This window comes from Fukomys damarensis, unplaced genomic scaffold, assembly GCF_012274545.1.
Source record: "Fukomys damarensis isolate Sample0158 unplaced genomic scaffold, DMR_v1.0_HiC HiC_scaffold_14, whole genome shotgun sequence".
In the NCBI taxonomy this organism is placed as follows: Eukaryota; Metazoa; Chordata; class Mammalia; order Rodentia; family Bathyergidae; genus Fukomys; species Fukomys damarensis.
Genome location: NW_022900926.1, coordinates 28940134 through 28952448, shown reverse-complemented (window position 1 = coordinate 28952448; position 12315 = coordinate 28940134). Strand labels below are relative to the sequence as shown.

The following is a 12315-nucleotide window of genomic DNA, read 5'->3' as shown; positions in this document are numbered from 1 at the left end:
CCTCCTTGCTCGTCTTCCCTTTCTCTCCACTTCTCTTTTGCCATAGTGCTTTTCGCTTTCTAATATATTTATTTTTCTTTTTTGTTCATCCCTGTCCACTGTCATGTGAGTTCCATGAGAGCAAGGATCTTTGGGTTGGCTCTTTTTGGTTAATCACTGTGTCTCCTGGGCCTGGAAAAGGAAGTGGTACAGATTACTTATTCATGGGTATTTATTGCATCAATACGTGAAAGTGCAGCCTACCTAGGAAGTTAGAGACATAGGCGAAGCAACTTGAAGTATATACTAAATGGCCTTGAATATTTTATCTTAAAAATGCACTTCTTACATTTTACTTTGTGATATGTTATTATTTATTATGGAATATTTAAATGACTTAGAATTACTAAAATTGAACCTTCAAGAAGATGGCCCTTGATTATTTAGGGGTCCTCAGAAGAAGCCCACCCCCCCACCAAACAACAGCAGCAGTAACTGTTTTGACTTTCCTTTATGTAGCTACCAGCCAGCTCCCCTATTTTCATTTACAGTAAAATTCCTTGGACAAGTTGTCTCTATTCACATCCTCAGTTTCACCGCCAGCTTATGGACATGTCCCACCCTGAGGCCTTTGGGAGGAATATTCTAAATTGTACTTGGTATTGAGGTATTGACTGAAATGTAAAGCACCAAGAGAATAAAATTCTCATCTGTGCAGTATTGTTGATAAGGCAGAATACAATAAGTAAAATTTAATCTTAAAGTTTCAGTGTTCACTTTATTCTGCCCATTACCAGCCATGGAATCCCTATTGTCTGGAGAAAAGAACACCTTTAGAGGACTTTTCCCAGTGTTTCAGCTCGGAAAGGGATGTAGCAAAATCTACAGCTACTCTTAAAAGGGAGCCTGAAGGCTAAACGGTGCTTTAAAAAAATGGAATAATGTCAGACTTTTAAATGTAGTAGAATTTTAAATTATTTTTCTGTAATGTATATATTAAAAATAATATAAAAGATCCAAGTTTGATTCCTACCTTTACTCCTTAATGATCTTGGCAAGTTATTTAACCCCTTGGGGCTAATGTTCCTTTCTTCATAAGTAAAACAAACCTATAAAACAGGAATGATTGTGCACGCTATTAAGGTTCTGTGTCATGTGGAGCGTGGCATATCAAGCCACTCCCCTTCCCTCCAAGTGTCTGTATACTTTGGGTATCAAAATTTTAAATTCCTGTACATTATGAAATGTAAACCATACTATTAGTGCTATTCATTTTTTTTCCTGAAAGCTTCTGTAAGTTGTTAGCTAAAATCTTAATCAGTTTTGTGAATAATCATATGAGTTAAAACTGCAGCAGTACTGGTTTAATTTTACCTGCAAGCCCTGGACCATTAAATTGTAGCCTTAAGACACAAACATATAGAAATGAACTCTGAAAGAAGGCAACACCTCTCACTGAAGTAGAATAGTTACACTTTTATGAGAGTGGGGAAAGCGCCTATTTAAGTGAGCGAGAAATGTGTGGTTTAAGCCTGTTCATTTTTCAACTCAAATGGAACAGTATATAATGAAGAAATATTTTGCCAAGAATAACTTGGTACAGGCTCCATGGTATATTTTGGTCACAGAGTGTGTTGTGATTCAGAACAACGTCTGCTTCCAATTTACTGAGGTGGTGCCTCATGCACAGGTCTCCACAGTCTGCGGGAAGTCCAGTGTTTGTGCCGGAGACGCAAAGCCCGATCTCTGCCTGTGCTGTGGCATGGAAGCCTGGGCACTGCTCATCCAGGCCTGAGTGTGCCTTTCGTGGGATGGCGCAAGATCATAAAAGTTAATGAAGAGAGGTTATTTCAAGGTCATGCTAACAGTTTTGACTAACATGTTCATACCTTACAAGAGAGGACTACTTCTAAGTCCTGCTAATGGTTTTGAATCTTTGATTCTGCTAGTCACCTCGATAGTACAAGGTTTTTTGAGACTGGGATGTTGGACAAATTTTGGATGGGATTGAAGAAGATGGGAGGAAAAGCAGAGTGGATGGAACATTGGTGAGATATAGATATATAGCCATCTGTGTGTGTGTGTGTGTGTGTGTGTGTATGTATTGAAATGTAAGTATATTTTAATAATTTCTAGGAGAAAAGGAAAGTGTTTTATATTATTTCATTTTAGACTATATCGAATCTGTAATTTTGCTTGAGTTTTTTTAAATCTTGGAAATGTTTTCAGTTTCTGTTGAGCTAGGCTTCTCAATTTTCTTGACATTCCAGAAACATACCAGTAATATTTGTGGGATTGTTGGTCTCACCACCTCTTTTATAAACTCAGAGCTGTTAAAGTTGTCGTGTTCTCTCTTACTGATTCCCCATAAGGTCTCCCACACCCCATACAAGTGGAAGAGCCACTTTGGGGAAAGATCTTGTCATTTCTCATGTTGGATTTCCTTGTAGCCCCTAACAGTGCAATGCTGAATATCTAAGTGGGGGATCAGGGGTGGGGCTGCAAGGATTTTGGGGAATCATTGAGTGGAGGGCTTTTATTTTACTTAATTTCCCTAAGTTTCTGCCCATGCTCGGGATATTTTCCCCTTTTACCAAGACTGCCTCCCACACTGACCTGTGACTTGGTACGTATTACTTGGGTCCCGCAGCGTCCCAAAGGGATGGTTCTGTTTTCTGGGCATTGCGAGGTAAGGGAGTGCCCGGGGTGGTGGTCAGTGGACTGTCGCAGCTTCACCAGCTTTCCCTCCCTCACTGCCTTTCACCGCTTACCTAATTCTTGCTCATCTCTCTGAACGTGGTCCCTGACACTTGTGTGCAGGCCCTGCCGCTTCTCCCACCTTTCCTTGAATAAACTCTGGTTTTCCTCTGCTTCATTCAGTTATTTATTGATGCTGCAAATTGTAGGGAGCCCTGGATGTGGAGGTGTGCTCTTTTCTGTTCCCTGGAATTCTCTTCTTTCTTTCTTTTTTTTAGTGTGACAGAATCCCATTCCTTCTTTAGGTCCAGTTGTCTCCTAGGAAGAATTTGAATGCCCATTGACTGTTTCTCTTAACCATAGAATGGGAAAGCATGAGCACTGTGGGCCTAACTGTGGTGCCTAGAAGATGCACATTAATGATGATGGTCCTTTTTGTTGTATGGCTCCCACTATATATATATATATATTTTTTTTTTTTTCTTTTTTGTACTGGGGATCGAACTTGGGTGCTTATGAGGCAGGCAGTGGAACCAATGAGCTTAAATCCCCGGCCCTTCCCACTATTTTTCTTTTCTTTCTTTCTTTTTTTTTTTGGCATGAGGGATCAAACTTGGGACCTTGTGCTTGTGAAGCAGGCGGCAGAACCACTGAGCTAAATCCCCAGCTGACTCCCACTGTTTCTAACCAAAGTATTTGTCTTGAATGATGATATTTGGAATGTTCTGAAGAGTTTAGTGGCCTTCAAGTCTTATCAGAACAGATGCATCCCATTCTGATGAAGCTGCCACTTAAACTTTTAAGTCATTGTTTTTTATATTTTTGGACTGCTATTTAAGACTGTGTACTTTATTTTGCGGGGTGGGTGAGTACCAGGGATTGAACTCCGGACCTTGCGCTTGTGAGGCAAGCGGTGAAACCACTGAGCTAAATCCCCAACCCTAAGAATGTGTACTTTTAATTCACTATCCTGTATACAGGCAGAAACTTGAGCACACACAAGAATTTAGTTTCATAAACAATTTTCTCTTTCTGAGGTGCACTGTGATTTTTTCTCTTCTGTCTATCGTATACAGTGTCTTCTCTACTCTGTTCTAATTCTCTTCTATTCTGTCCTCGTATCGATTTATTAATGGAACTGTGACCCATAGTTTGATCAACACTTACGTAAGCAACATTGCAGATGTTAGGGTTTTTGTAAAACAGGTGTGAGTTTATCAGACGCTAGTTGTCCTAAATTGACTTACTAAGGTGATGAATTATGTGAGAATGCTGGGCCATTGTCTCTCTGGAATTTATTACTTTCCCCTAGTTGAGTATCAGCCATGCTTGTCCACTGAGATCCTTGTTCTCAGGCGTGCAGAGATGCAGCTTGCTTTGTCCATTCATCCTTTAATGTGCATTTGGGAGGAGACCTGCTGCAGTGAAAGGGAACCAGCAGAGCCCAACAATGGATCTTAGCCTTTGAGGCCTTTGGCAGCAGCTTGCCTTCTGCGCACTCTATTTGTAAAGATTACTCTTCCTAAGCACTATTCCTGTGGAAACAGATGTTCCTTTTGCTTGCTTCTTTACACAAATTGGATTCAAGTCTTCTTATAATTAGAACTGAGCTCCTTCAAGTCTTGGTATTCAATTCGTGTATTTGGAGTGCAGTTCATTGACTTGAGAGGCAGGTTCTGGCAATATTTACAAAGTTCATATGTGGATCCTTGACACAGCTGAATGCATTTGTCTTAGATTTTGAGGCATATTTGTTCTTTTAATTTTAGCATTACAAATTAGGTAGTTTTGTATGCTATAATAATTTGGCGAATTGATCAAAATCAGACACATGCTAACAATAGAACTAAGAAAATTCCAGTTTAGCTATAAATATATTTAATATTTACTAATTAATAATGAAAGATAGCAAATGAAAGTTATAATAAATCTGATGTCACAGTTCACAAAATTAGCTTTATAGCTCAAAGTTAATAATAGTACTGTGTTGTTTTTCACAACTTTTCAGGTGGTTTTACATCTATTTCCACACTTGATCTCAATCTATGAGATAGGTGGGATGAATATATTTATCTTCTGGCTCCAAAGAGTAAAATAAAATCCGGAAATTGTAAGCAATTTGCCCAAAGTCTAATATGGCATATAGAAGATATGTTAACCCATGTTCTCTGACACAAACTAGACTAAATTCTGAGACTTATCTCCTTAATTATTCAAGCTTTCCCCTCACTTTTCCCACTAAAGGGAGCCAAGTAGAGACTATGATGGTTACCCCTTTACTTAGCTGGCTTTTGTCTGTCTGAAGGATTTGCCTGGGGCAATGAGGAAGGTCCTCGTGGAGCACAAACATTGTTCTGGAATTATGTGAAGGTCCTTGGTGTCTCCTGGTAGAGACAGGTGGTCTCCTGGTGGTAGAACTTGAGCTCCTGTCTAGCCCAGCCATAAATCTGCCTTTCTGCAGTGGTCTCAGGGCCTGACAGCCCCTGGCCCTCCTGGAAGGCCCCTCACAGCACCATCTGCCCACTTGCAGGTTCCTCTTGCTTTGAATCTGGGCAGCCAGCTCAGTCTGGATACAGCCGAGCCTGTGCTCCTCCTTACCTGTTGCAGACCCTGTACACCTGGGAGTAGAGATTTTGGTACTGAGACCCCTCTGTGCACCCAGCCTCAAGGTGGATGAAGATAAAGCAAATCTTGAATTTCCTCCTCCTGAAAGGAATTTTCCTCTGGCTTTCAGTAGGTCACAGCAGCTGTTGGGATTGTGACGGGCATATTTGTGAAATTCCTCCACATCACTGGGCATTTCTGGTTTGGTAATTGATCACAATTTGAAATCTGAAACACTTCATTCTTGCTTGTGATTTTAGCTTAAAAATCTGCGTAGCATATTTAAGTGAGTGGGGAATGCACAAAATGAAACATAAGAATTTTTTAAAAGATTTATGGTTTGTGGCCAATTAAAAATATTTGAATATATTATTATGGTTATATAAGTAAAAAGTAATACAGTATATAGAAAGCAAACAATATGTGCTAAATATTTCCTGTCATAGGTCCATATTACTTATTCCAGAATGACTTCATTTATGTCACCTCTCTTTCAGCTCTGGGCTTTACTACATATTAATATAACCCAATTAATATGTACAATTACCTTACCATAAGATGTATCATTACAAGTTAGTATACACAATGTACATTCTTGCTATTTTCAGACACCAGGCCCTTTTTAACTATTTCTTTTTTTAAATCTGGAAATCTGTTTTTTATTTTCAGCTCCCTTCCTATCAATAAAAAAGTTTTTAAACCTGACTACCATAAAATTACTTTAATACAAGAGTTGGGGCCAGAGGGTGCTGAAAATTGGGTTTATTTATTCTCTTAGGTTCCATGCAAAAACCATAGCTGAAGCATGGCAAATACATATCTGTCCAATTTGTCAAACTCCTTAGGGACAATAATTACATAGTTTTCCCCAGGGATTCCCCTTCTTGTCAATACATTTTTCAAAATTATTGGACACATTCTTCCTGCTACAGTTTGTCTGTGTTTGGCGTTTGCTTTTTTACAGCCAGAGTTGACCAGACATGTTGAACATCTGGCCAGCATCAGGCCTCTGTAGAGATGCGCATTGTCCTTCATTTCCCTTGCTGCCTGGTTGCTGTTGTCTGGGCTGTTCTGTCTTCATCATGGAAGTGCATCCTCCTGGTATGCAGCACATTTCAACTGTGCCCAGTGGGGAAGATTCCTGCTTTTGGTCAGGGTCCAAATCAGCCTTCCAACATACAAAGCTGCTTTCATCCAGGTCTACAGGTGTGTCCAAGCCTGTGGTAGACAGTGTCCAGTAAAGGGGGGAGTCTCATGCTGCTGTTCTTGAAATATCACATGAAATAAAGGATTAAGCTATTTAATTTCAAGTGTAGTGAGATGCATTTAGGTTCTAACCTGCTGCCGGTGCATAGCTTCCCCACCTTGGAGCTCTATTCTAGTTTCGAGTCCTGGCCTTTGTGTTTCTGGGAGCATTTGACAGCTGGCCTCTCGCTGGCAGTTTTGTTCTGCAGCCATGGGAGCTGGGGGCTGTGCCGTGTGCACTGGCAGACCACAAAGGCCAACAAAGAGAGGTCAGGAGTCCTTCCCCTCTGGACCATCCCCAGACCGTGGTCTTGACAAAAGTAAATAAATGCATGGGCTCACTCTGATCTTCTCATTGTAGGTTTAACTCCCTAAATTACAAAATAAGTAACTAAAAAGTGAGAGAGAAAAGACAGCAGCACCTCAGGTTTTAAACTTTTAAAGGGTGGGGTTTTCAGTCTAGTTCCAGTGTCAGAGACGGAGCCAGGCATGGCTCTTCCGTTTTTGGATGTGTGGGAGAGCTGCCCGTTATAAAGTAAGTGGCCAGAGCATAGCCAGCTCCATTTCAACCTCATTAATTAGATGCTGGCCTCGGTTTAATAGACTCAAATGAGCTATTAGACTTCCTGCTGCTGCTAAGTGGAAAGGCTGTTTGACTTTTTTTCCTTGTCCAACTAAAAATGTGTGTGTATATAGACTCAAGCAGGAGACTGGTCTTTGGCCTTTTAAAGAAATTTAAGTCTGTTGTCATTGCTTCCCCTCTCATTAACTTCCAAAGCTATTACTGAACCCTCCAAAAAAACATACACAATAGCCTAGGAGCACATGAAAAGATGTTCAATATGAGTAATCACTAGGGAAGTATAAATAAAACCACACTGAGAAGACACATCTACCCATTATCATGACTACTATCAGATATAAACACCAAAAACATCCAGGAAACAAGTATTGCTGAGGATTGGGAGGCCTTGGAACCCTCATACTGTTAAGTGGGAATGTAAAATGGTGCAGCAGTTGTGGAAAACAGTGTGGCAATTCCTCAAAGAACCGGAAATAGAATAACCTGATGATCTGGCACTTTCACTTCTGGGTACAGACCCCATAGAATTGAAGGCAGAGTCTCAGCAATATCTGAACACCCATGTTGATAGCAGTATTATTCAGAAGAGCCTAGAGGTGGAAGCAAACCAGTGTCTGTCCATGGATGAATGGATAATAAATTGTGGCTTATACATGTGACAGAATGTTGCTTTGCCAGAGAGAGACTCCTGACACATGCTGTTACACGGATGGACTGTAAGGACATTATGCTACGTGAAGTAAACCAGTCACAGAAGGGCAGATACTGTGTGATTCTGTTACATGGGTACTTAGAATTGTCCAATTCATAGACAAAGCACAGTGGAGAAAGCCAAAGGTGTGGGGTGGTGTGGAGAGCAGGAGGTCATTCAGTGGGCAGAATTTAAGTTGTGCAAAAGGAAAGAGTTCTGGAGGTGAGTGATGGTATGGTAGTACAAAAATGTGAGTGTACTTAACACCATTGAACTATACACTTAAAAGGTGGCAAATTTTACAGTTTCGGCACACGTAGAATCTAAAGAAATGAACTTTAAAGTCCCTCTTGATCGCTCTTCACTCTTTTTCTCTGGCCTGAATACAAGGCCTTTGTCCCTGGGCAGTGAGTATCACCAGATGGCAGCCCCTGTCTGAAGCCTTCCTTCTCTCTCAGAAATCCCGCCGCATACCGCCACATACTGCAGGCCTCTCACTCTCCTAACACGTGTTGGAGAACACGTTTAATGTGGCTGATGAGGTCAGCTTCTGTAACCAAACTTAGGTTAGCCAAGGACCGTTTGCTGTGATTTTACATTTGGGGTGTTGTTACTACTGCTTAGTCGAGCAGAGAACATTGGGCTGCTCTTGCCCTGTCAGGAGGGGCCCCTGCCGCTTGTCAGCAGGTGAGTCTCAGGGCTATTTTCCTGGCGGTGGTGGTGAGCGATGGGGCCAAGCATGAGTCATTCGAGCACTCTCACCTGCTCTCAAACAAAGACAGGTGTTTGCAGACCTATGTCGAGTTGGTGCCTCCAGGAGACTGGATGGACAGACAGCCCTGGCTTCCTTTATATCTTCCGAACAACCTTGATGAGTCAGGCAGCTCGTAGACATCTCATGTATTATCTTGACAGTGATTCTGGACACCAGCTGTTTCTTCAGATAATGGACTGCTAAAATGCTTGATGGAGTTGTCTTGTATTTGTTTTGTAGCATTGCTTCAAGGAACACATGGATTCATTTCTCATGCTTTTTAAATGCGGTGCATTACTTCCAAGGCCATGTAAAGCTGACTGACCATTAAATTCTCTCAGCAAAAGCCAGACTGCAGGAAATCCGAGCGCTCCTGCATGTGGTTCATGGCAAGTGGATATGAATTTTAATTAGGTAATAAATAATGATTTAATTGTTTGGTCCTGTGATTTTGTTTTAAAAATATTTGATAACTGCCACCAAAGAAAAACCAATCCATTTGACTTCTGTTTTTTAACTGTAGATTCTTACATGTAAAAGAATTAAGGAGTGGGGTGAAGGGAGGGCAGGGACAAGGGGAAAAACTGAGAACCAAGACCTGTCATGTGAAGGTACAGGATCCCAGTAATGAATGTAACTGTACTGTATACCTAGATTGTACCAATAAATGCAATAAAAAAAAAGAACTAAAAAACTACTATGCCTGGAAACCTAGCTAGAAATGTCAGCTCCAACTTGCCTACAGTAGCGAGCGATGCCCTGCTAAAAAAGAAAAAAATGGGGCAAGGTTTGGGCAAATTTCACTTTGCATTTGGCTTAACTGGGGCTGTGAAGGGACCTTGTTCTGTTGTCTACCTTCTCACAAGTCAGCTTTGGACTATCTCTTATCATGCTCTAAACTGAGGATGCTTGAAGTCTTTGGACAAGCTCTAGAGATTCATTTTATTAAAACGTTTTCTGTCCCAAATGGTAGCTCTTATTTTGTTCCTTTTTTTAGTTTCAGCTTTGTTTTTGAGGACTTTTATTACTTGTCTTTTGTGTTACTCAGACTCTGTGATATATGAGAACTCTAAGAGCCTAAGTTATTACAAATGTAGGTTTAGTGCATTAACTTCTTCTGAAGTCAGCCTTCTGTATCAAGGGATTATGCACCCACAGATTCAACCAAATACAGATTGAATGCACTTTTTTATTGTATCTGCACCAAACAGGTACAGACATTTCCCCTTGTCAGTACTTGCCAGACAATATAATACAGCAGTTATTTACATGGCATTTACATTGTATTAGGTATTATAAGTCATCAACAGATGATTTGAAGTGTTTGGGAGGATGTACATGGGTTATATGCAAATACAGTGGTGCTTTGGTTCTCATCATTTGGCGGAACCAAAAACAAATAGTTTTGGCTGGAAAGTCATAAGGCAATCAGTTCTAGCTTATGTGTTGAATATCAAATAAATTCTGAGTAGCAGGACAAGTTTTTTCATTAAAATATGTTGAGTACCAAGTTTTGTGACTTTCAAAGGCATCAAATACCAAAGTATGAAAGTACTACGATACCATTATATGTAAGGGTCTGGAAAATATGAGGATTTTGGTATCTGATTCCCCAATATTAATGGTAAGTTACCTCTTCTAGTCAATGGCATGTGATAAAATGTATCTCTCTGGTCTTTCAAAGACCATGTGTCTGGACTAATAGCTGGAAGAGATAACAACTCACACTTTGTTTATTTTTCTTTTCAGGAATTGTCAGTTCAAGATCTAAGGAGGTCTCTGCCTTCAGCTGATTTTTATGCCTGCTCAATTTCTGCAATGACATTGTGCTACAAAGAATGTGTTTGAAATAACTAGCACATGAGTGTGTAACAGTAGCCTTGCACAATCCGGAGAGCCAACTCAGTAAGTAACTCTGTCTCTCTGTTCCTGAACGGGGTCAGCACAGAAGGAAGTTGCTTATTTCCAGTGTAATTCCTAGACCTATTCTTTAGAAAGGGTAGTGATACTGGGATATGATTTTACTTTTACTTTTATATGGCTTTTACTGATGTGACTGTACTTAATTTAGGTTAAAATGGGCAACTCCGAGAGTCAGTACACCCTTCAAGGATCTAAAAACCATAGCAATACTATTACTGGTGCTAAGCAAAAGCCTTGCTCCCTGAAAATACGCAGCATTCATGCAAAAGATGAGAAGTCATTGCACAGTTGGACTCAAGGAAGCAGCGCAGCAGGTTACAAGTCCAGGTCCCTGGCCCGAAGCTGCCTTTCTCACTTTAAGAGTCATCAGCCTTATGCATCAAGACTCAGTGGGCCCACGTGCAAAGTGTCTAAAGGCATCACCTATGCCAAGCACAGGGCGAGCTCCTCAGGAATCGACTTCCAGGGCAGCAGTGTTGCTTTCTCCCTGGGGAATGGCTTCCACTACGATGACCACAAGCCAGCAGACAACCACATCACCTCAAGTGACTGCAATGGACACCTCCTCAACTGCTATGGGAGAAATGAGAGTGCTGCCTCTACCCCAGCAGGCGAAGACCGCCGAAGCCCCAGAGTGCTCATCAAGACACTGGGGAAGCTGGATGGGTGCTTAAGGGTCGAGTTCCACAATGGTGCCAGCCACAGCAAAGGGCCTGCAGAGGATCCCAGGGGTCCAGTGCAGCTGCTGAGGTACTCACCTACATTGGCATCAGAAACCTCCCCTGTGCCGGAAGCCAGGAGGGACTCCGGTGCTGACTCCCCGGCTAGCCAGCGCCCTTCTCCCACTGACGCTCGCCTGCGCTCCAGCAAAGGCAGCTCACTGAGCTCTGAGTCCTCCTGGTACGACTCCCCTTGGGGCAATGCTGGGGAGCTGAGTGAGGTGGACGGCTCCTTCCTAGCTCCCAGCGCACCTGATACCAGCCTTCCCACTAACTTCCCACCTAGTGACGCCAAAAAGCCTTTCAACCAAAGCTCTTCCCTGTCTTCCCTTCGGGATCTATACAAAGATGCCAGCCTTGCGAGCCATTCCCCCTCTGGCTTCTGCCTTTCTGATGACTATGTTGGCTCCCACACCAGCCTAAGCAATCGCGTCTCTTTTGCATCTGACATTGATGTGCCCTCCAGGGTGGAGCACAGGGACCCTGTCCAGTACAGTTCCTTTACCCTCCCCTGTCGGAAGTCCAAAGCCTTAACCGAGGATACTGCAAAGAAGGACACCCTCAAAGGCAGAATGCGACGCATCAGCGACTGGACGGGGAGCCTCTCAAGGAAGAAGAGAAAACTCCAGGTGAGGACACTGCAGAACAGAGGGGATAGTCCCTGAGTTTCCCCATCTGTTAAGTGGGAGTGCTATTAAGGAGTTACCTGGAAACTTAGGTGGGCCAGTGAAAGGGAAGAGCATAGTGTAAGACCTGGCACACCTGTTGAGGTGGGGTTTTTTCCATCCTTGTTTGCTTGAGGTATACATTTTCAGTCTTACTCCATAACTGCAGTCTCTCCATGTCTTAGTGAATACAGTCTGCAAACAGAATACCCCAGACCAGGTGGCTTGCAATGTGGATAGATAGATTCCTAACAGTTCTGGAGGATGGGAAGCCAGGGTTCAGTGTGCTAGTGTGGGCAGATTCTGGGGTGGGCCCTCTCGCTGGCTGCAGATAGGTGCCTTCTTACTTTGTCCTTATGTAGTAGGGAGGAGGGGCCTCTAGTCTTCCTCTTCCCATAAGGACACTAATCCTGAAGTAGCCCCACAAAGTGGCCTCATGTGAATCTAATTTTTCT

At 42.2% G+C, this 12315-nt stretch overlaps 1 protein-coding gene across 1 annotated transcript in view; it reads left to right on the top strand.

Annotated features, from left to right (window-relative positions):
- Tiam2 (TIAM Rac1 associated GEF 2) overlaps positions 1 to 12315 on the top strand; it is a 129537-nt gene that overhangs the window by 15763 nt on the left and 101459 nt on the right. The window contains exons 2-4 of the mRNA XM_033763161.1: positions 8794 to 8967; positions 10303 to 10458; positions 10625 to 11824. Of these exons, the coding sequence (XP_033619052.1) occupies positions 10631 to 11824 (1194 nt within the window). The 5' untranslated portion in view covers positions 8794 to 8967; positions 10303 to 10458; positions 10625 to 10630. The remainder of the gene's footprint in view (positions 1 to 8793; positions 8968 to 10302; positions 10459 to 10624; positions 11825 to 12315) is intronic.